The 24,110-nt window shown below is 53.6% G+C and overlaps 1 protein-coding gene across 3 annotated transcripts in view; it reads left to right on the top strand.

Moving 5' to 3' along the window:
• The window catches only part of JAKMIP1 (janus kinase and microtubule interacting protein 1), a 132,044-nt gene that overhangs the window by 95,527 nt on the left and 12,407 nt on the right, over nt 1-24,110 (top strand). Inside the window, exons 8-18 of one of the 3 annotated variants that reach the window (XM_065877910.1) lie at nt 307-435; nt 1,603-1,731; nt 3,112-3,195; nt 6,242-6,304; nt 7,722-7,820; nt 10,413-10,514; nt 11,258-11,311; nt 11,842-11,907; nt 17,760-17,828; nt 19,230-19,307; nt 22,139-22,342. In XM_065877910.1, coding sequence (XP_065733982.1) covers nt 307-435; nt 1,603-1,731; nt 3,112-3,195; nt 6,242-6,304; nt 7,722-7,820; nt 10,413-10,514; nt 11,258-11,311; nt 11,842-11,907; nt 17,760-17,828; nt 19,230-19,307; nt 22,139-22,342 — 1,077 coding nt within the window. Of the gene's footprint in view, nt 1-306; nt 436-1,602; nt 1,732-3,111; nt 3,196-6,241; nt 6,305-7,721; nt 8,106-10,412; nt 10,515-11,257; nt 11,312-11,841; nt 11,908-17,759; nt 17,829-19,229; nt 19,308-22,138; nt 22,343-24,110 lie in introns of those variants that run through there. The other 2 variants (XM_065877911.1, XM_065877912.1) reach the window with 2 other exon arrangements.

Raw genomic sequence — 24,110 nt, 5'->3', positions numbered from 1 at the left:
CATGTCTGTCCAAGGGAGAAAGTAGCTGGCGCTCAGAAGGGCCAAGGGGCTGACTTGCAAAAGGTCATCAGCTCATGCGCCTGGAGCCAGGTTGGGCCAGCACGCTCTGTGGCAACCCTCCACCCTGTGACCACCTTTGGCGCCCCTTCTCCCCCAGCAATCACACACAGGCCCTCCGACCCACCTCCTGGGATGCCCTGTTGGCCCAGTTGCCCATCGTAGCCCCCTCTGCCCCGGGGAAGACAGGATGGAGGATCCAGGTGATTCTGAGTCCCCTCCTCATGTCATGCAAATTGCCTTTTTCAGAAGCATGTTGTGGAGACATTTTTTGGATTTGACGAGGAGTCTGTGGACTCGGAAACATTGTCAGAGACGTCCTGCAACACAGACAGGACGGACAGGGCTCCGGCCACGCCCGAGGAGGACTTGGACGACGTAAGCAGACCTCACCCTGGGGATGCTTGTACAGCGCCTCCCGCCTCTGGCCGCTGCAGGCATTGCTCCCTCACTGTGAGGCACGAGCCCTGCAGGACCTGTGTGATCATAGTCCAGCATCCAGGAAAGGTGGTCCCCACTGTCACAGGTTCCGAGAATGGTGATGGGGGCGCTGGCAGCACGTGGGGGCCCCTTCCTTCCCCAGCACGGCTTTCACACAGGAGATCCGTGGCCACTGCGTTGTTGAAATTGCTGAGTGGCGGTCTGTTCCTCGTCCCCCTGTGCTAACACACGCACATGCGTGCACACGCACACAGACACACGCCACCCATGTATATGAAGATGGCATATCACTGTAGGAGAGGATCCAAACAGCACTGGGAAGGGTAGAGAGCAGAGTGAAAGCCACCTGGAGCCTCTCCTCGTGGCTCAGCACCCTCACGCTTTCCTGACTCTCCATCTGTGCATGCCCGCGTCCGTGACCGTGGCTCTGGTGAGCTGGAGCCACAAAGCAGGGAGGAGCAGCTTCGCTCTCCCCCACCTCCCCCACCTGGTGGGATTCACTCAGGAAACCCCATGACACACGATCACATCAGACACAAGCTTTTTGATTTGCTCTTTTCACCAAGAATGTGTGACAGGCATCTTTTGACACCAAACACTGTGTTGCACGTCACCCTCTGTCACGAGCAGATCCTCATGGATCTGCACGTGCCTCTAACCTAACAGGCCCCGATGAGAGGTGTTACACGGATTCCAGTTTCTCACAGCTGCGGCGATGCTCTTTGAGTGGTTGTTTCCTTAGGAGAAACTCCCAGAATGAGGAGGGCTCCTCGTGCTGGGTGGGAGGGGCGCCCTTTACAATGTAGATGCTCACCCGTTCAGTCTTGCAGTCGGGGCGGGCTCACCCTTGCTCGCCTGCACGTGACTGAGTGATTCCCGGGGTTCAGGGAGCTCCTGGGAAGGGCGCTGACGGCAGAGAAGGCATCTTGTCCCCGAGCCCTTCACTCCAGAGTTCCAGTTAGGTCCTGGCAGTGACCGGGTCATTGTGTAACTGTTGGCAGCAGTCGTGAGATCTGGACACGTGCTTTGCCTGACTTGACCCTGGCACCGCAGTTCACGTCAAGTCACGCACTTCCTCGTGCTTTTCTTTTCCATGGCGTTAAGACTACAACCCGAGAAGAGGCTGACCTGAGGTTCTGCCAGCTGACCAGGGAGTACCAGGCCCTGCAGCGAGCCTACGCCCTGCTTCAGGAGCAGGTGGGGGGGACGCTGGACGCCGAGCGAGAGGCCCGGGTAGGTGCGGCGGGCGGGGCGGCGAGCGTCTGGGCAGAGGCCGGGTGGCTCGTGCCCTTTCTGGCATCGGGATTCCATAGGGGTGCTGAGCGAGGATGGGGACGCCTAACAGCTTCCGCCGTGGCAACATTCCAGTGTTTAGCAAACCGGACGGGGACTATCTGCCCATCCTCAGTGTGACGGTGGAACTTGCAGAAGGAACGCTGCCGTCTCACACGTGTCGTGTGCGCCGTCCATTGGCAAGAACGGTTTCAGAATTTAAGACTCAGTGATGAAATCAGGCCCACTGTTAAACAGACTTCCCTCTCTCCTGGCTGAGGAGCCCTCAGGCATGTCCGTAAGGAGCCCAGGCAGAGACGGTCGGGGTGTCCCAGCCCACACGGCGCTCTGCTGGACACCCAGGTCTGGGCCACGCCAGCCCTCGTGCTGGGCTGAGCTCTGCCTTGTAGTAATGTCCACTCACTGGCCATCACCCCACCTTCAGGAGTCACACAGACCAGAGTCCGCTGGCCCTGCCTTCGGAAGGCGAGGGGGACTCCCAGGGAGCACACCCGCTGGGGCCAACGTTTCACCCCAGCGCGTCCCCGTTTCTTTCCCACAACAGCCCCGTGAGGTGGGAGGTGGCGAGTGAGGCTGGGGGAAGGAAGCTTCTAGTGCTACAATAGCATTCCACCTGTAACCGATAGACTGGAGGAGGTATACTGCTGGAAGTGGTTTGGGCTGGATCGTGGTTTTCATTAAAAATTTCATCTACTTGCAGCATTTAAAAGTCAGGAGATTTCACATAGAAATTCCGATTCCTGGCTTCTCTTGAGGGCTCAGAACACCTGGCAGAACGGGGCTTCCCGTTCCACATAGTCCCATTTGGCCGCAACCGCTGAGTGGCATTCCCCCTGAGATGGGACATGTGCCTCTGGTTTGCCACAGTCCCCACCACTCCCTATTACCCCACACCCAGTTGGCTCCCTTCTTTATAGTACCTGCCTGGTCCTTGGGGTATTTTGGAATTCAGCCCTTGTTCTAGGTGGCAAAGGCCCACGAGATGGGCTAAGCAAGCATGAAAGTGTTGCCGGCATTCGTGATGCAGCCACTGCACTTGGTCAGCTGGGCTGGGACCTGATGTGAGTGAAGAAACTGGCCCCTTCTCCAGTCTGCAGACTTATTTCTAAACTGAGGGGGTAGCACTGACAGCCTCTCAAGACCTTGCAGTTCTTACACACGTCACACCTGTAGGTGACAGAGGAACCAGGTAGGCCAGTTTGCACGTGTGCTCCTAAAAACGGACCCGTTTCTTAGGACTGGATCCTGCAGCCCGGTCCTTTCCACTCTCCTGTCACCATCCAGGGTGACATGCTCACTTCCTGGTCTTTTTCATTTCAGACTCGGGAACAGCTCCAAGCTGATCTGCTGAGGTGTCAGGCCAAAATCGAAGATCTGGAGAAGTTACTGGTTGAGAAGGGACAGGTGAGCAGAAACGGTCATGTGTTCTGTGGCTGTTTACATTTCTGTTCCCTTGGTGGTGTCCCTGGGGCCTTGGTGCCAAGGGGACTATTCTGTGGATCTGCATCGTTCACTGCGGAGACAAGAGAAAAAAACACTAGCCGAGACCAGGCGAGAATATCCCAGCTCACGCGCCTCTTTACCAAGTTTTTAAAAATCAGACACGTTATGAGATCCTGACTTGGCTTTTTCTTTGTTTGTCAAATGCACAAGAATAGGAGACAATTCCAAAAGTAAAGTGGTCAGCAAAATCTTTTCTGACTTGAATCTGGAAGAAAAGCTGGCATTGCCTATGAGGATTCAGTTGTGGAAAAGAACTGGTACCTGCAGCTAGCTCTGAGTGACGGCAGGCAGAGGCGGCCTCGGGATTCCATGTGGTGACTGCCACATACAGATCTGGGCCCCGAGCTTCTCAGATTAGAGTCACCTCCGTTTGCGCTTTCTCTGAATTTGGTTAGGCATGAATTCTCTGAATTTGAATTCATTGCATATGTTGACAGCAGGACACAGTCGAGAGGCAAAACCTGGGCCCAGACCCATCCCCTGGGGTGGGGGGACCCTGGGGGGCTCTGGGTGGAGGTCCAGCCTCTCAGAGGGTAGCATCTAAAAGCAACATGAACCCAGGGGTCAGTACGGGTGGGCCATGCTCTCCACGTCAGAACTCTGTGGAAAGAGATAACCGGGACTTCTCAGTGGCTTACCACAAGATTTCTGTCCTGCTTGACGCGCTGCGTGTCCTCCTGTAGGCAGAGGGTCTCCACTCCATGTGGTCACTCAGGGATCCAGCGCTGGAGGCAGCGCCATCTTGTACTGGCCTATCCATAGCACATCCTCCTCGACAGGGGCCAGGAGAGGCTGTTCAGTGCCTCAGCCTAAACAGGCACATTTCCTGCCTCTTGTGAGGGTGCCAAGGAGTGTGTGGGCAGGTGGAGTGTGTGGTGGCACCACTGCCCCAACCCCAGGGCAGGAGGTGACCTGAGGAGGTCTGGCATGGGCTCCTAGAGGCCCTACGGTGGGACACAGGGAGTGGGGAGGTGGGTGTAAGGGAAGGGGTTGTAAGAGGCTCCAGGAGGGTTAACGGGGGCTCAGGAAGAGCTACAGAGCAGATGGCTTAGAACTAACTCTGGTGTCCAGTCAGTGGGATGAGGGCTCAGGTTGTGACTGAGATTCAAATGGAGGCAGCTGGCTAGTAACTGGAACTCAAGCCTGCACAGAGCAGTTCACCGTGGCAGCATTTATGCAGGACTGACTGGGCACAGGGTAGCAGCCAGCCCTTGGGAGCTGGTCACGTAACCATGGTCCAGAATCCTCTGCGGAGGCAGGAGTGCAGTGCAGGGCACACGCTGCAGCAAACCCGCCACATTCCAGCCCCACCGCTGACCTGTTGCACAGCCTTGGGCAAGTTACATGGTCTCTCGTGCCTCAGGTTCCTCATCTTTAAAATGGGGCTAATAATAGTACTTAACACATAGGGGAAGGGGAGACTCAGCAGCAGCTGGGTGGAGTCCAGGTGAGAGATGAAGCTGTTTTCAGACTCCTGTTCTAACCTGCCATTGACCTCATCTTCCCTCTTCGAGGCTGAGCTCACAGGTTGTAACTTACCCGACCACAGTCTACGAATAAGTTAACCTCCTACCTGAGGGTGCTAGGCCCTGTCTGTGGGCCCACTCTGCCCTCAGTTCCTGCTAAATGAAGAGGCCAGTTTGGGACAGACCACATGGCCATTCATTTGTTGAGCACTTACAAGAGCCCTTGCCCTGCGCCAGGCTCTGTGCTTGGGGTATGATGTATCAGTTAGCTATCACCGCCTAACAAATCACCCCAAAACTTAGTTGTTTACAATAACAAAAATTTTATTTGGCTACAGTTTTATGGGTCAGCAGTTTGGGTTGGGCTCAGCTGGTGGTTCTGCTACTGGTCTCACCTGGGGTCATTCTAGAGGCTTCGTTGTTGGTAGATCGATTGGGGATAGATGGCCCTAAGTGGCCTCTCTGTCCTGTCTTTGCATTGGTGCCAGCTGTTGGCCAGATTCTTATGGTCCCTCATCCTTAAGGAAGCTACCCTGGCTCCTTTACCTGGTGGTCTGGGGGCAGGAGGAAAAGGCAGGCCCCAAAGCACAAGTACATGCCACGCCTCTGCCTGTGTCACGTTCACTAATATCCCAGTCACCAAAGCACGCTGCAGGCACGCCCAGCCTCGAGGTTGCAGGAAGAGATGCATCTCTCCATGGAAGGAGCTGCAGAGTCACGTTGCAAAGGGGCACAGAGATGGGAGGGACGTTGCCAACAACCTCCCACAGGAAAAAAGATGAATGGAGCCGGCTCTGTCCTCACAGGGACTCAGCCTCGTGGGACCTACGCGTGTGTCAGCCCAGGGACGGTGCAGGCTGATAATGTTGGGTAGAAGGAAGGGAGGAAGAAAGTTCCCTCGTGTACTCCTTCATCCATCCCCTGGCGTTTATTGAGCACCGGCTGTGTGCCAAGCACCATGCTAGGCACTCAGGATGCTGGTGTAAAGACAGACTTAGCACCTTGTGCTCCTGGAACTTTCCTGGACAGGACTTGTCCAGGCAAAGAGACTTGGTTAGGGCGTCACGGGCAGAGGGTCTAGGATGAGCAGAAATGTGGTACTGTAATGACTCCAGGTGTGTTGAGTGTGGGCAGACCCTTGGGGTGCGGCCTGGGCGCTGGCCTGCGGGCCGCAGGGAACAAGCCAGGGGAGGGTCTGTTGGGGCCAGCTCAGTCGCCGTACAGGTGCTTTTCTGTCAGTGATACAGACGCACTCCCTGTGCTTTAAGGAACGTGAGAGGTGGAGGAGGGATGCGCCACAGACCCGCTGGTTCTCTTTTTCAGGTTTTGAGGGATGATGCGATCGTTCTAACTGCTGTCCTTTTCTCTGACGTTTTCATAGAAAGTTCCATACGAAGTGACCTTTCCCCCTGCCACTTTATTTGTTACTTAACTGTCTGTTTGCTTCAATGAGTTTGAACATATTTAGTACTTTTCCTTAGGATTCCAAATGGGTTGAAGAGAAGCAGCTGCTCATCAGGACAAACCAAGACTTGCTGGAAAAGGTATGTGGCACAGACACCCTGACCCTCCGCAGGGGATCATGGAGCCCCCGTGGACTTCAGAGGCCTGCTCTGGCCGCGGGAGTCTGACCCACGCCCCTCCTGGGGGCTCTGGCCTCTGGTCCTGGTTCTGTCCTCTGGGGCGGGGTCCACAGAACTGGTTTAGAGCACCCTGCAGACATGATTGGGGCTGCCCATTCTTCTGATGCTGGGCTCCCAGGCCACCTCTGCCATTGCCTTGGGTTCCAGACCTCCTCCCCTGCCTGCTTCCCGTGCATGGGCCTGAGGCACTGGTTGGCAAGCAGGCCCTCGGCGGTCATAGTCCAATTCATGGACCGGAGGCCGTGGCGCTGGCAGAGCTGAGCCTGGCCTTCCCTCTCTGGTCATGGAACTTTCTGATCAAGGAACTTGCCAGAGCTCTCCTGTACTAGTGGAATTGGACCTGGGTTAGGCCGTAGCTTCTAAGCATCCTAGAATGCCCCAACTGTATGAGCCCAGCCTTGCCTCCTTGGGTGGGGGGCCGCGGCCCTGTCCCAGCTCTGCACTGGCCCGCTGTGTGGCCATCCATTGTCCCGTGTCTCTCCACAGCATCTGGGGCATTGGGACAGGACTGGTCATTGTCCTGCGAGGCAGCCCTGTGCGTTGGGAGAGATTTTGTATCCTTGGTCCTGCTCGCTCTATTGGGAGACACGGAAAGCTCTCACAGTGTTTCCAAATGTCTCCCGGGGGTGGGGCAGTACCAGCCCAGTAGAGACAGGAGGGAGTAAAGGTGACCGTGACCCACCGGGGCCCTCGTTTCCATGCATTGTCTTAGTCTCACCTCAGGCAGCCTAGTGGGGGGGCTGCTGTTTGCCTCTAAGGTACCAACAGCTATGTAGCTGACCCAGGGTCTCCCAGGGGGGTTGGGACCCAGGCCATCCCCCTCCCAGACTGTGCTTTGGGGAGATCTGCTACCATTTGGGCTCCCCATAGGAGCACTCTGGGGAGTACAGGGTGACTTCCTGCCGGACTCTGGGTGGGCTGACTGGGGGGCCGGGTCGGAAGGAACTCAGACAAGCTTGGGGATCACTCTTGCTTCCCCCACGACTGACCTTGGGGACGGGACTTAATCGCTCCATGCCTCAGTTTCCCCACCATTCGTGTATTCAGCAAACATCTGGCCCCCGTGCTGGGCCAGGCTCGGGACCGCAGGGGCGCAGCAGGCGCGGCCTCCATCTGTGCCATCCCCAGCTCCCGGAACAGAAAAGGCCTTCTTCACCCACTCGCTGAAAGCCTCCCCTTCCCACCCGCCCCCTGGTGACAGCCCCTGTGTCCTCAGGCCAACACCGAGGGGGTCTGTGATCGGGGGACACATTCTCATGGCCCCTAGTGAGAGACAGTGGTTCTCCCACCCGTTAACCCACAGGTGTTTCTGCTCCAGATTTACAGGCTGGAAATGGAAGAGAACCAGCTGAAGAACGAAATGCAAGACGCAAAGGATCAGAATGAGCTGTTAGAGTTCAGAGTGCTAGAGCTCGAAGTAAGAGACTCTATCTGTTGTAAACTCTCAAACGGAGCAGACATTCTCTTTGAGCCCAAACTGAAATTCATGTAAAGTCCCAGATGTTTTCAAGCATGTGTAAGGGGACGTGTGACACTTGCTTTCTTTTCTTTTTTTTTTTAAATCTGTATGTTCAGAATAATTTCACTGCCTTAATATGTTCTGGAGAGAATGCTCACCGAAGTCTTTGGACATGTACCAGAGCTAATATATTTATTGCCTACGGCTTGTTTTTGCACTTAATAAAATAATTTGTTTTTGCAATATTTTGCCTTTTTTATTTGTGTTTCATTTCCATAACTACTTCCTTCTTGCATGCATAGTCACCTGGTATGCATTCTGCAAACCCGGACAGAAGCACTGTTGCAATTAATAACACACCTTTTTAAGTGACCTTGCATGCATGAATCTCACCTTTTGAGAGAGCGGGGTCCGACCTGGCCCGCAGCTGACTCTATAATGTGTTTACTGCTAGTTTGGCCCATTTTCTATTTGCCAAGGTAAACACGAGGTAAGTAAACAGGGTAAAAGGAGGTATTTGCATAGGCGGTTGAGAAAGCTTGTAACGTTCCAACTCCTTCATGCAGTGAATACAGACATGGCAAGCAGTATTGGACTAACACAATTGTTGTTTGTAACTCAAACGGCAACTCAGAACGACTCTTTAGCGTGAAGGGAGATTGAATGTTGTTCACAGGTAGAAATCTTGTCCCGAATCTTCAGTGACTTCCCACATACACGGAGTTGGACCCAGTGTGAGGGATATTGATGGGATTATTGCTTCCTACGGGAACCTTGCCTCGGGTGTGTTACTGTATTGCCTTGCTACCACTTCATACCCCTTTTTTGTTTGTTTCCATTTAAAAATCATCGACCTGTGAGACATCACCTGAGTTTGTGACTGGTTTTCTCTAAGCATCTGTGGTGACACGGCTCTGCTGTCCCTCCGCTGAAGCCTTTGCGTGTCCAGAACCCTCAGTAAAAGCGAGCTCCTTGGCAATGTTGGTGTTTCTCCGATTTTGTTTTCTCCTCCCGGCCTCAGTTAAAATTCTGCTTGCACTGGAACTTCCCATCTTGTTCTTTGTTGTGCTGACATTGACCGTGGCCTGAATATCTCAGAACCAAGCGTTGCCGTGCAACTCAGCTCTTGCTTGAACCTGAACCGAGTCCTTCCTTCGTTCATGCAACAGAAGTAGAAGTTAGGAAAGGTCATGGTTAATACTACTGCCACTGTTAGAAAACCTTCCACGTCTCTTTGTGTCTTTCTCATGAGAATTCCATAAGCATCGGTCGCTTTACTAGAACTTTCTTTGAGTGTCTCCACCATCCTTTGGAGCCATTGGAAACCAGTCTTTTGACTTTTGTTCATCTAAAACATGGGCTTTCTTTTGTCACCTTTTCTGTGGAGACCCCATTTAAGTAAGCATTACAGGTAGGAAAGGCATCTGTAGCACGGAACCATTGTGAATTGTGTTGTTCTTGTCTAATAAGGGAAGTAAGGTTTTCTAGCTAAACCGATTCAAACCAGGTGAGGCAGATTGGGGCTTGGTGGAAATTAATTGAATTAATGGCCCCACCCTTCCTCTCTCCTTTAGAGCATCTGCTTAAGACCTGCCGTCTGGTGCTCATCTTGGCTACATTTCTTAGTTGAATGGCTAAAGAAGCCCATTGGTTCTGTAGCTAGGTTCTGCAGGCATGGTCCAAGGCAAGCTTACTTACCATAATTTTGAGAAAATAAAAGCAGTTTGATTTCAAGGTATCATTTGGGAAAGGTCTTCTCTGCTGGCTGACCTGTCCATTGCTCAGGGTTTAAAGGCAGCTCTGTGTAGAAAACACGTTTGAGACCAGAGTTCTGTTCAGCTGCTGTATTTTATTTCTGTAAGTAACTGGGCTTCTCCTGTCCTTTTTAAAAACTTGTCACTTTACACAAGATTAATGTACTGCTTCTGGGAAAATGCTTGCTCTCCTTCCTGAGTAGTTGAGATTCGACTGTTAATCTAAGGCAGAGGTAGAATGATCATTGCAGTAGTGTTAGTGCGGTTCAAAAACAAATTGTGAACAAAGTCAGCAGATTATATTGAAAAAGATGTGAAGCCAGGGTCAGGGTCCTGGCCCTGCCACTCGCTCATGTGGGACCTCGGGGGGTCTCTGCCTCCCCAGCCTCCTTCTCTTTGTCCACAAAACGGAAGCAGTCATGGCTGCCTCGTGGGGTTGTGTGAGGATGAAATGAGGTAACGATGATTTCTGTTGAAATTTCACGCGCTTGTTCTTCCCGAGTATTTAATGATGGTAGTGTGACTTCCTGAGCTTCCATCAGCAGGTTAACTCAGGACACTCTGCTAACCACTTCTTCCCAGCTGATTAGATTAAGAAGTAACCCCGTGTCCACAGGAGATCCCCTGTGGTGCAGACAGGACACAGAGTCTCCATCAAGATTGTAGCCTGAATGCGTGCTTTCTAGTAACACCTTTGCCAACTGGAATTCGTTGGTTTTTGCTAAGTAACGTGGGAAAATGGCAAGTGGTAAATAATCCAATAAAGTTCTGTTTTTAAACCAAATCTTTTCCCCAGGAGAGAGAGCGGAGGTCGCCAGCATTTAACCTCCAAATCACCACCTTCCCCGAGAACAACAGCAGCGCCCTCCAGCTGTTCTGTCACCAGGAAGGAGTTAAGGTAGCGTGCCTGGGGGGTGCCCCCGCTCTACTACGGCCACAGCCTGCTCAAACGCTAGGCTCAGCTGGAAAGGGGATCGTGTGCCGGTGCCAGGGGTAGGAATGATTTTAACAAGATACCCCCGTCCCTCCACTATATTTTGAAAGGCAGAGTTCATTATTCCAGCGGGTCACCAAATGTTACTCTACTTGTATTCATGTTAAAAGAGCAGAGCCTTGGGATGCAGCCTTGAAGGCAACAGCTTGGCTACTTCCCAGCTCTGGCCTGTAACCTCTCTGACCCTCAGTCTCTTCATCTAGGAGAGCTGAGTGGCAACACCCACACCGTGAAGTGGGTGTGACAGTTAAATTAGATAGTGAACATGAAGGGCTCAGTGCGGTGCCCAGAGGGTGCCGAGTATTTTAGAGACAGTAGCTGTGGTCGTTCTAGCAGCTCAGTGTTTGCCGTGACCCTGGAGTCCCGCTAGGCCCGCGGGCACAGAGGGGTCCTTCTGACCCACAGTATTCCGTGAGCCTTTCTAGAAAGCGGTGTTTGTGCTGGCATAAAACTCAGCCAATACGCAGCAGTTACCAGCCCTCCCTCTCTCCCTGAAGGAACTGCTAAGAGTAACTCTGCCCGGCCTTAGGCTCTCAGAGACGAGAAAGGGAGAGGTGTCTTATCAAGGACTGAGGGCTGAGGCCCTAGAGATTGGTATGCATGGTCTTTGTAGCTCACACAAAATGAACGTTGGACATCTTTTCCAGGATGTGAATATTTCTGAACTTATGAAGAAATTAGATATCCTTGGCGATAATGGGGTAACTATGAGCGATCGGTTTCCGGTTTCGTGTTCTTGTTTTGATTCGGGTGTACTCTGTGTGGCTTTTGTTTCGTTTCGTTTTAATTTCTTCCTAATTTAAGAGATCTACTAAGTACAATGTAAGGCTTTTGTATGGCCACATTCCTGCGTGGGTGGCTGGGTCCACATCCATCAGAAGTGGGGTTCTGAAGTTAGATCGTCCTGATAGCCCGTGAGTGATGAGGGGGGAGAAAGCCTAAAAATGAATGTCCAGGAAGAAAGTGGAATCAGTCGAGATTTCTGAAATCAGAAAGTGAGACTTCTGCCTTCTTAAAAGATCAGCTTGAGCGAGGCCCTATTTCTAAAAGGCTCAGGGCTACTACATGAGACATTCCCACCCCGAGGGCCAGTCCTCAGATATGTCACATCTGGTCCCGTCAGTGAGTGGGGCTGACCCTGGGGAGGCCGCTGTCAGCGTTGTGTAGGGCTGACTGTCTGCACGTGATGTGAGATCAGTGTAAAATGCCCTTGCCCATTTTTGTGTTTTAGAATTTGAGAAATGAAGAACAGGTTGCAATAATCCAGGCTGGAACTGTGCTTGCCCTGTGTGAAAAGGTAGAGCCCAGCGGCATTTCTGTCCATACACCTTGTCTGAGCTTCCCGGCACCATACAAGAAACTGTACATTGGCGTCTCGCTTTGTTCTGGAAGCATGGTTCTGGTCCGTCTGTGTCTGCATGCGCACGTGCATGCCTTTTTGTTTTCTGATTGAACGTCACTCATACTTATGGTAGAAAACTTAGAGACCGTGGAAGGAAATCAAAACCCCCTTCAAGGAAACCACCTGCGACAGCTGGGCTATTTCCTTCCAGTTTTTTTCCCACGCCCTTTTAAAAAACTTGGTCAGGATCATACTTGAGTTTTTAATCCTGCTTCATAAGCTTCCACCACGAGAATGAACGGCCCTGCATCATTCCACCTATAGCCACACGCTCAGTAATGGTTCTTTCGTTGTTAAGATATTGAGGGCATTTCTGCTCTTTTTCCTATTTACCATCATGCAGCGATGAGCGTCTTTACCCATAAGTTTCTATCGACATACTAAAACACTTCTACGGGATAGATTCTAGAAGTGGAATCACTGGGCTGATGGGTAAGAGAGTTTTGAAGAGCTTTCATGCTGTCAAATGTTTTCCAGAAAAGTGGTACCAATTCCCCTCTACCTGAGTGTTACTGCTGCCGGTTTCTTGTTCAACATGGCGTATATCACCACTAAGAACTCTGCTGATAGGATAGGCAGAGATTATATGATGTCATTATTTTAATTTTCATTTATTTGAGTGCTAGTGATAATGGATTTTTGTGTATTATCCATTTTCCTCTTTCTTGTGAATCGTAATTACATTCCATTGCCCTTGTTTGTTACTTATTCATTCATACATTAACTCAATCATGCATTCATCTATTCACATATTTAATACGTATTTGGTCATAACTATGGTTTTTCTTACTGACTTATCTATGTGCTTTACATACTAAATATAATAACTTACTGCCGTATTTATTAAAAATGCATCCTGGTTTGCCTTTTCCATTAATTTAGGGTGTTTTAGGCACATGCAACTTATTAATGTAGTCTGGTCTATAGATCTTTTTCTCTGAAAGCACGTGAGTTAAACTTTAAAGTGCTACTTATATATTGATGAAGCCTTAATGATCTTAATCAGGATTCCTTCCAGAATCTTTGGAAGGGCATTTAAAATATAGTTTTCTTCCCTGAGCACCTGTCCATCCTTCCCCGTGTACAGGGCACTAGACGTTGGTAACAGACTTATGGCAAACCCTTGCTGAGGTCACACAGGTGGTTAAGTGGCGATGCCCACATCACTGCTACCGTCACCTGGCTGAGTCTGTGTCCTCAGGTGGGTCGGGAGATGAGGATGACTCATACCTGGCTGGCTGGTGGCCCCTCAGATACAGGTGATGGTAAGTGTGCATTCAGTAAACGTCCCTCTCACCAGGAGAGCCAAATGCGACAGTGTAGCCTCCAGGGGGTCACACAGAGAGCCCAGCAGACACTTTCAGTTTATTCCTCGTTCACTCCAGCGTTCACTGAGAATGAGCCTCCGAGCGCCCAGCGCCCAGCACGCCCGGAGGACGTGGCGATGCCAGACCCAGGCCTCCTTCCTTATCCCCCGGAGGCCCCTCCTGGGCTGGCTTTTAGCCCCCCGCAACCCGCCAACTGCAGGGGCTGCTGCAGGCCAGCGCCTTCATCCCTCTGAGCCGCGAGCCTTGCAGAGTTAGTGTCAGGACTCCAGGACACGGCACTTTTAAATGGGACCAAGCCTCGCTGCCAAGCACCTGGGGCAAGGCTGGGGACTGAGAGGTGTTTGATCGATGGTTGTGGTCAGTGAGCAAAGAGCAGGGACTGCCAGGGACTCGGGGTGGGGCTGGGGCAGTGGGCCTGGGGAGGGGGCTCTCCCTCTCTCCTGCCCCCAGAGCCTCCTGGAGCGGGGCAGACTGTCGGGAATCCCCAGCCCTCTGCCAGTTACCAAGTTCTCCCGCCCCGGGCCCTTCCCGACACTCTCCTCCCCACACCAGGTTCCAGACCCACGGCCTTGGCCCCAGCTCAGGCTTTCAGGGCTCCTCTTCTTCTCAACGACTGTGCAAGGTTAGCAGCACGGGTCCCTGGACACAGAGGACACGGGGCCCGCCTGGCATGCGGCTGCTGTCTGCTTTCACCCTGTCGCCCACCCCGTGCCCACCTGTACCAGCCCCTGCCGGCTGCTGCCTGTCTGCCAATGACCACAGAGCCCTGCCAAGCTGGCTGGCTGGCGCTACACTCTGCACCCTAAACGCAGAGAGCTGTGCCGGCTGCCCTGGCCTGCCAGCTCCTCCCGAAATCTCACAAGGGTGGTGGCAGGAGAGGCGGTGCCCGGCGCTGCCCTTTAGAGACCCGACTCTGGACCAGGTGAGAGGGGCCCAGTTCCCCATTTGGGACCGTCTGTGGGGACTGGACTTAGACTGGTGTTGCCTCATATCCTCAGGGACACTAGCTCTGCCGCGTGTCTGTGATTGAAGGCCCAGTGTTTGGGAGGTGCTGTGTCTCCCCCGTGGAGAGAACTCGGTGCTGAGTGCACCCCCGGAAGAAAAGTGGGTCAATGGGACTCCCCTGGGAGCACCTACAGGACAGCCAGGGTGTCCGACCGTCCGGTTTCGCCAGGATGCATGGGACTTTCAGTGCCGAAACGGGGACAGTTCCAGGCAAACGGGGACGAGTTGGTCACCCCGGGGCTGATGGCTGCGAAGAAAATCTCGCAGTGGGGCTCAGAGGCCCCTGCGACGTCCTCAGTCAACCCCCCTCAACCAAGTTATACCTCATTTTAAAAACTGCCATTCAGTACCGGTACCTGACTGGCAGGACTGAGGTCCACTTCCATTCTCTATTTAGGAGCACAGGGCTCCTTTCATAGCCTGTAAGCGAAGTGCGGCTCAAGCTAGTTTGCATGTCCCTTGGCATTCTTGCTGCAAATGGCATCTTGCCCTGGGCGCTCGCCCTCCTCCCATCACCACCTGGGGAAGCCCTGCTCTGTCTGGAAGGCTCAGAGAAACACATGCCGGCCCATCTCAGCGCCCTCCAGACCCGTCTCTGGTTAGCAGAGTCCAAGACTGGGGACGTCGCCTTGCTGTCTCGACCCAAACACACAGCACACATGCTGAGCAGAGAACGTGGGGCGTCAGGGGGACTTACAAGTGATCACAAGTCATGCCTCTGCTCCCTCGAGTTCAAAATCAATCAGAAAGATGGAGGTTTTAAAAAATCCGTGTTCTCACTGGTAACAACAGATGAGAAGGTACAGCTTAGGCCACAGGCAAGCTTCCTAATAGTTGGCCCAGCATCAAGGCCTTGGGGCCCTTCTCTGAAGGGAGGGTTGAGCGTTAGAAGGGGGAGGTCCCCCATTCCCCAGCTCTGAGATCAGTGTCCTGCACCTGTGGGCAAAGTGCTGGTTGGGGCGGAGGTGCACCAGCCACACCTCCCACGAGAGTCCTCTTCCCGTGCCCTGTGGGCTGACTCACTTCCCCCTGAGGGTTTGGGGGCAGGCAGGCACCCTGTCTCCACTCCCCAGGTTCTCACCCCGGAGCGAGGCCCCATAGACATCTGGCCGGACCCCGATAAGAAATCTGTGCCCTCACACGCCCAGGAGGCCCAGGGCCAGCATTTTCTGATCTCATTTTACTCTCCCAGTGGCTGAAGAGGACCTGTCACGTTGTTTCTTTATGTGCATAATATGCCTGTCAAATCTTTGTTTTTTAACAATAGGAAAGAACTGGACATTTTGTTCTACAAAACCTAAGAGCAGCTTGTAGTGATTCAAAACTGGATTTTTTTTCCATTTTATTTTATTCATTTTATGACTGCTTGCCTTAGGATAGTAAAAAACGAAATATTTTTCATTCCTTGTCAGAAATATGTTTACCTGCTTCTAAGACATTGCACACCGGCTCAGCACCGTCTAAAGCAATGCTGCATTGGGTGCCTGCTTCTGTGGCTGGCTCTGGGGCCGCTCTCGGGGGCCATGCTAACATGGACTTTAGCGGGGAGGCTCTGTGGGCGGAGCTTTATCTAGGCTTGTTCCCACTATGGAGCCGGCACACACCCCACAGACCTCCAGACCCCTGCGTCCTCCTTCCCTAAGCAAACGTCTATTAGGTGCTTGCCTCACGCCAGGCCCTGTGCAGGGTAAGGAAATTTAACAGAACACATCCCATGTCGTGGGAAAAGGGAAACAGCAATCTGTCAGGTGAGTGCTGTGACAGGGGATCCATGGAGGGCACCAGGCCCCACAGACTCAGGAAGCCGGGCAGGCTTCCTGGAGGAGGCGACAGCTAACTCAGGTCCAGAGGCTGAGTAGGTAAAAAGGCCTGGGGCTGAAGCTGGGGATGGGAGAGGTGGTGATGTTCCAGGCAGAGAGAGCAGCATGTGCAAAGGCCCTGAGGTGAGGGAAGGCGTGGCTCGTCCCCCAGCCATTGTCAGGAGCGATGGGATCTCCTTGGGGAGGCTTTCAGTGGGAGCAGGGTAGGTCCATGAGAGATGCTACGTGTTTGGAGAGAACACGCTGGCTGGTAGGCAGAAGGGGATTTGGGGTCCGACGTGAGCCTGAGGGCTGAGAGGGGGCCTGCGCTGGGCGGTGGTGGTGGAGTGTGGTTGGTGGGGTTTTGAAACGGGAGGGGGTAGAACCAGCGTTTGGGAAGTGAAGGGGGAGGAGCCGTGGCTGCTCCCAGTTTCCCAGTCAAGGTGAGCTGGGGCTCTTCCCATTCGAGGGAAGCCCTTTCTCAGGGAGCTTGAGGCATCGGGGTGTGGGGGGCAGATCTGTGCTGGAGGGGGACATTTCAGAGAGGGAGAGAGCACAGGGGATGGTGGAACCCCCAGGGGAGTGCTGAGGAGAGGGGACGGCCAAGGGTGGGGCCTTTGAAAAGGGCGCCAAGAGTCCAGGACGGGCAGCCGCAGCCAGAGGAGGAGGAGGAAGGGTCTGGGCCGTCGGGAAGGGGCGCGTCCACAGGTGGGCAGCAGGCAGGCCCATGGCAGGGAGGTCGTCTGATGGCTTTAGCAATGAGGAGGTTGAATATACACATTTATACACGTTGTCAAACTGACACCCCTAAAACCTAAAACATCCCCACAGGGCGTTAGCCAGGTGTGTGGACCTCCCCCTGTCTCTCAGGTGGGCTCCTCGTAAAGAGACACCCACGTGCCTACACCTGAGGAACAGCGGCCTGCCTCTTGCTCACCGCCTCCCAGACCTGAGAACAGGCAGACGGACCCCCATCACCAGCCCATGGCAGGTGCCCTCACACCCTGCACGGCCAGACCCCCTTTCACGCCTGCATCCCGTGGTGCCCCCAGCTGCTCAGACACGCCCCAGTGGCTGCAGGGGTGCAGTCCCGCAGGCTGGGTTCGAAATCCCCACTTCTCACCTGTGTGACCTTGGACAAGTGACTTAACTCAGCTGCCATGTCTTCACCTGCTAAATGGGGAGATGCTGCCTTCTCCATGGGGTGGTCATGAGGGGGCTGGACGAGGTCGCAGGCGTGAAGCCGCCAGCACAGCGCTCGGCAGGGTAGAACCCAGGGAGGCTCACCCACCCGGCTGCGGGGATCCCAGGGCACACACTCGCAGCCTTCCACATGTATCCACCACGCACACCCACAACCTCCCCTACTTACAGGCTTGCCTGGGCTCACACCCCACACCTACCTGCATGCACGTACGCACGTGTGTGAACCCATGATCCCTGTGCTAACATCTGTCGAAGCTGAAACATCGGGATGGACTTTGAAGTTCCATTTCGAGGACCACCTTGGGACATGATAGGGACCCTCTCCGGGCCGGGAGCCTCCTCTTGGAGGACGGCCCCCAGTGAGCCCTTGTTCTCACTAGCTGCGCGCTCTGTCCCTGCTGTTTTCCAGTGGCTGAAGCAAATAGAGGGAACGGAGGCGGCCCTGACCCAGAAGATGCTAGACTTGGAGAAAGAGAAGGTAAAAGATGCAACCCCCTAGGAGGGAGGGGGGTTGACAGCTCAGATGATTCGCTTCCGAGGAAAGCTTGGCGTGTGTTTTGTATTGATTTGCAATGCATTTCTAAATTTTGCTTTTGCTCTCATGGCTGTTCTGTGTAAGTATCATCCATTCACTCAGTTATTCCCTTGATACATATTTTTGGAGCCTCTGCTATCCTGGACACTATGTCACGATTAGGGGTTCAGTAATGAATAGCGGGGTCCCTGCCTTGTCTAGCCTGCAAGCCCTTGGGGATGTATGCGCGGGAGCTGGCAGCGGCAGTGTCGTGTGGGAACATTAGGGGAGGCACTTTGGTGGTATGGAGGCACCTGGACCAGGGGCTCAGGCACACCAAGGGGGAGCTCCAGGCTTCACTTGCCCCTTCTTGGCCGTGAGTTTGGGAGAGACACACTGGACTTTGCTTCCTCATTGCTAATGGGGTTTCCTATCTCCACCTCATTGGGCCATAGGGATGAGAGATACTGGACACATGGCCCATTTTCACGCTGTACTTGGCACACGCGGTACCTGATAAACAGTGATGCCAGCTCTTCACCAGGTGCCGTGAGTGTACAGTGGGATCCATCTTACCCAGCCTGGGGATGTCAGAGAAGGCTTCCCAGAAGAGGTGGTTCTTGAGCCTTCAAAGACCAAATCGAGTTTTCTAAGTAGAAATGAGAGGGGAAGGACCAAGGAAGAGCCTAAGGCCTGGAAGCAGCGTGTTGGGTGGGAAGAGCCCTGGACTGAATCACCAGGCCTGGGTGTCTAGTCCCACCTCTGTCACCAGTGAACTGTGGCATCTAGGGCAAGGCACTGGTCCTCTCTGGCCCTCTGTTTCCTCCTCTGTAAAAGCAAGTGGCTGTAACTGCTGAGCTCTAAACCTGAAACCCTCCAATCAGTAATAAAAAAAGAGATGGGTTTCGGAGAGATCACGCTTTCAGGGACTGAGTGACCAGAGAGCGGGGAGGATGCGTGCAGCAGTGAGAGTAATCAGGAGGTGGGTGATGCCATTGGCGTGGGGAGGAAGAGCCACATCTGAGAACCAGCCGCATCCAGGGTCCACCGGGGTGTGACAAGAGGAATCGAGAAGGATTCCTGTAGCCCGGGGCGTGGGAACCAGGTCAGACACCTGAGAGGAAGGAAGCTGGGAGGAGTTGGGACAGGCTTGATCAAGGCTCCTGGGCCAGCGAGGCTCCTGCTGGGGATTCACGCAGGAGCAAGCAGGGCAGACCTGATATCCCTTCTCACCCAAGCACCTGGCAGGTCCCCAACTCGGTGGGGCCGTCACTGTCCATCAAGTGTGAGAAGGTTGGCTCTGAAGAGCTGCTCAGTGATGGGTTCTCACGCTGATCTTGACCTTGGGCACCTCCTCTTTTTCAGGACCTATTCAGCAGGCAGAAGGGCTACCTGGAGGAGGAGCTAGACTACCGGAAGCAAGCCCTCGACCAGGCTTACCTGGTAGGACCGGAAGTGGGTTGCATGTTCTGATTCTTTAGACTCAGCATTACAGGCTGCTCTTCCTTTTGGGGCTGACGGCACATTTGGGGCCCTTGAAATGCCGCGTGGCGCGATACCAATGCCATCTCCACATTTCGACTGGTTTCAACCCGAATGACCATACAGATAAATTGTCACTTTTTCCAAATCAGTCACGATTCTTCAAAAGCATTTAGTTAGCTTGGTGGTTTCTTTGGGCATACTTATTCAGTTCTAGTAATCATTTGAGATGAAGGAAAAGAAACTTTCTGCTTATTAATATTTCTTATTAATATTTATTGATGCTCAAAGCCCAGAGCAAGTTTTCCCGTAAATAGCAAAAAGAGACAGTCACAGAGGAACAAAGGCAAAGCAATGAGTGGAGGGTGGGTGGTGATCCGAACAAGAATTACTTGTTGTGAGGTCCTGTGCAGCATTGCGCCTGGGTCACAGAACTGGTTCTGGACTTACTGGTGATGAACATGAGGTGGGACCATGCTCAGGTTCATATGGCTTTGAGGGGGCATTTCCAGGATGTCCCCACAGCAGAGCGCACTTGGAGTTCAACACCGCTCTTGCAGGAAGAAGCAGTGAGTATATAGAGTCTGGAGCAAGGCTTTGCTCAGATCATTTGTAGCTGAAATCATTTTACAAAGTGGGTTTGTACCTGAGCAATGCAGAATCAATAACTAAAAATCCCCGTCTCCATGAAGACAGAGAGTAGGACGCTGGCCTTAGCACAGGTGGGAGATTCTGGACTTGAAGGCTGGTCCACCTCACTGCGACCCTTGAGCCTTTGTGTCCGGGCTCTGAGGCTTGAATCCCCACGGCAGGGGGCAGCAGATGGAGAAGGTCAGGATGGTTTGAGCCTCATCAAGAAGTGGCATTTTCCCATTCAGTTCTTACTTCTGGGCACGTGCTGTTAAGGGCAATTTAGAAATGAAAACATACTCATCCTTTTCTTCCCTCTTTCACTTTTTTGGGTTTTCCTTGATTCTGTCCATTCTCCGTCCTTTTGCAAGCGCCCTTTGCCACTGCACTATACACCACCTCTGTCCTTCCCTGGCTTCCCCAGAAGGTTCTGAGGGATATGATTTCAAGAGATAACGTAGAAACGTATGGCCCCAAAAGGAGGGAGAGGCTGCCGGAGAGTACGTTTGGAAAACTCTGAGGACTTCTTGGGTCCTAAAGGATGGGCTGAGACTTCAAGAGGAACAGAGCAAGCCATGTCCAAGTTCAGTGGTTCTTGGGGCCCTCTTTCAAGGGGCATCTTGCAAGACGGGTGTTTCCCAACGCACTTTGGAAAACTTGGTGTCCGCCTTCGGCTCTCTAAGTGCCATGTGCAGAAAGGCCCTGGGGGACCCTGAGTCCAGGTTCCACAGAGGAGGTCCCTGGGTGTGCTGATCCTGCCACTGGGTAGAAATGACATTCTTACCCAAAGAATATTCCAAAGCCTCAAGTGGGCTTTCAGGCACATGACGAGATTGGAGCTGTGATCAGCGCTCGGCTGGTCTGAACGGTCAGGGAAGAAAAATCTCCAGAGGGTGGCAGTGCCGTGGCCGCGGGCAGAAGGGAGGACAGCAGGTGCCAAAGTCACACCTGTGTTCCTTTGTCGTTGAGCTGAGTGAGATGGTGCAAGGCCACAGTGGAGCTTCCGGAATTGGATGGTGGGGTCCTGGCTGGAAGCTGGCCACGTGCGGGTCTCCTAGGAGCCCAGCTGCTGCAGGGGGAGGGGGCGGCCAGCAGGCACAGGCAAGCTCCGGCTCCATGTGGATCTCTTGGCTGTGTCAGTGGACAGATTCCCACCTTCTAGTTTCCCAGGGGCGATGACTAGGGTCAGGAGAGGGGAATTTGATGCCTGCTGGCTAAGATTGGTCTGATGGGCCTGGAATTCCCTTGGGGGGAGGCTAGCACAGCCATGCTGAAGCCGGGGAGGCTGCAGGAGCAGGTGACCACAGGCACAGAGGGCCACCCGTGTTGACCCACTGCTCCAAACCTCCTCCTGCGTCTTCATAGCAATTTCCATTAAAACGGGTGATTGGTCTATAGCGTCTTTGGAAGAGAAAGAGCTGTTCCTAGCAAGGGACGTGGGTGGGGATTTAGGATGGCAGAGAAGGAGATACTTCTCTCTTTTGTCCCTAGATATTCCCATGAGGTAAATGAATTTAAGTGTCTCGCCGTGAGGCCGAAAAGAAATAACTTCCTCTCATGATGAAAACTCTGAGCTTTCACAAGGATCTCCTCCCCTGGCTACTAATCTCTCATGTGCTCTGCTAACCAGGGGTGTCTTGCTTTTCAGGGGGAGGAGAGAGCAATGAGGACACTGTCCCCATTTGCTTGGGGTTGAAATTGCTTTTCTAACTAGGCAGCTGAATGCCAAGTGCGTGCCATTTGGGACACATTTTCCACGCTACTCGAGATAAAGGGGAGATTTGTTCCCAAGCTGGGGGCAGTGAATTGGAAGTCAAAGACAAAAATAAAGACCCGTTGAGTCAAACCTCTCTTTGAATCACACATCTTAAGGGGCGGTTACGACTATTTCTTCTCATTGCCCTAGTCCCCTCCTGTACAGAGCACGGTGTCTTGATTGAACAGAGTTAAGAAGGGTTCTCAAAACCGTGTGCACAGGGCTGAAAGGGGCTCCCTCGCCCCCATGCCCACCCCCGAGGCCGCTGGCCGCTCTGCTCGGCCCCTGCATGCCTCCCCTCCCTGCCCAAGATCCCCCAGCTGGGCCTCGCTCGGCTGCAGTGTCCTAGGGGTTCCCGTCCACCCACCTGTGACCTCCCACTGTCTGTGTGATTTGGGCCGCTCAGAAAATCCAGGAGCTGGAGGCCACGCTGTACGACGCGCTGCAGCAGGAGCCGGGGCGGCGGGCCAGCGAGGCGCTGAGCGAGGGCCAGCGGGAGGACCTGCAGGCCGCCGTGGAGAAGCTGCGCAGGCAAATCCTGCGGCAGAGCCGGGAGTTTGACAGCCAGATCCTGCGGGAGCGCATGGAGTTGCTGCAGCAGGCCCAGCAGGTAGGGGCAGGGGCCCGGCTGGGCGCCACTGGCCACCACTGGCCACCATCCCCGCTCCTCCACCCCTCCTGTCCCCTGTCGGCACACTGACACCTCTGATGGACACGGTCGATGGAGAGCTAGCAGGAAATCAAGTTTCCGTGAAGCAGGGAGGTCTTCCCGTGGACGCCCTCATAGCCCACAGGTGAATCCTCAGTGACGGGGAGACGCGGGGCTCTCGGGCCCACTATACCGCCAACTGTTTCTAATCACACACTTAAACAACACAGTCCCCGGCCCAGCTAAGTGGTAACACAAACCAAAGCAAGGCGTCCCCTCTTCCTCCAGCATTTGTGTTCTGTTTAAACTCAGGTTCTTGTAACCAGGAGGCGCGGGCTGGACGGTTTGCTTTGGGGCTGATCTTGTGATGACGGCTACTTTGAGGACTGGACCTGTAGGCTGTATTAGTTGTTACCTCTGTATTCCTAAATGTGTTTGGGGTCCTGTGCGAACGTCATGTGCTGCCCAGCGCACGGGGACCAGCTTCCCAGGACTCGTGAGGGGGACAAAGGTGAGGATGCAGCAGTAGCTCTGGCATTCATTGGGCACGCACTGTTTTAGATCCTTTACCTCACGGCACTCCTGCAGGTGGGATGATTATGTCCATTTTCCTGGTGAGAAAACTGAGGCTCAGGAAGGTTTACTCACGTGCCTTAAGGTCACACAGCTCATAAGGAATCCTGTCTGTGAGGAAGGATCTAGATAACCAGTGGGGGTCGGTGTCACAGAAGGAGAGAGACAGAGACAGAGAATTGGAAGAAGGAGCAGGTAGAGAGCTGTGTCCGAAGCAGCAGAAGCCCCCATTAGGACTGAGAAGCAAAGATCCCTGGTGGGTTTGGAAGGGGTGTGGGGGGCACAGCCGACTGCATTCGGTTGAGGACTGAAAGGGCCGTGATGAAGGGGGAAAGGGTAACTGGAGGTTATGACGGCAAACTCTTCATTACACACTGGATTTGGGTGAAAGGACTCCGGGCATCCCCCACGACCCGCCACCTGGGCTCCCGCACTGCCCCATCTGTGCCAGTGTGATCTGCTCGCCAGCTCCTGAGTGACCTGGCTCTGATGGGCATAGCTCCTGAGCTGGTATGATGTCTGGCACATGCTAGGAATGCTGGGGACACCAGGAGGGAGAGGATGGAGATGGAGGGGAGAGAAGGGAAAAGCATGGAGGGGGTGTGACAAGGGCACTGTCACTGAACCATCTCTGTTATGGTCACATCGCTAGTGAAAAGTCCCCTGAGGTGGCCACACCCCAGCGGGACAGATCCCGAGCATCTAGCGTGACTGGGGCTCTTCAGTCGGTGCACACAAAGTGCTGGGGGTATGGGGAGGTTCCTTCCCAGGGCAAGCTGTGAAGGTCCCGATGGAGGGCCCAGCTGAGCCAGGTTTTGAAGGTAAATAGGAAGAAGCCAGGTGGCCATTGGGGGAGCAGTGTTTCAGGCAGCAGCAGAGCAGGGGTGGTCAGCTGGAGTAGCAGTGGCTTAAAAAACAGACCCTGGGACAAGACAGCCTGGCTTTGAACCCTGTTTTCCCACTTATTGGCTGTGTGGCTTTGGACAAGTGACTTAACCTCTCTGGGTCTCACTTTCCTGAGATGGTAATAATGCCTACTCACTGGGATGCTGTAAGGTTTAAGTGAACTATTACATGGAAAGTGCTCTCAGTAAGTGTAGGCAGCGTTATTATTGCCAAGTGTAGGCTGTGAGTAGGTGTAGCAGGACCAGGGCCA

Source organism: Phocoena phocoena, chromosome 5, assembly GCF_963924675.1.
Source record: "Phocoena phocoena chromosome 5, mPhoPho1.1, whole genome shotgun sequence".
In the NCBI taxonomy this organism is placed as follows: domain Eukaryota; kingdom Metazoa; phylum Chordata; class Mammalia; order Artiodactyla; family Phocoenidae; genus Phocoena; species Phocoena phocoena.
Note: the sequence above shows the minus strand (reverse complement) of the source record. Positions and strands in the feature narration are given on the sequence as shown.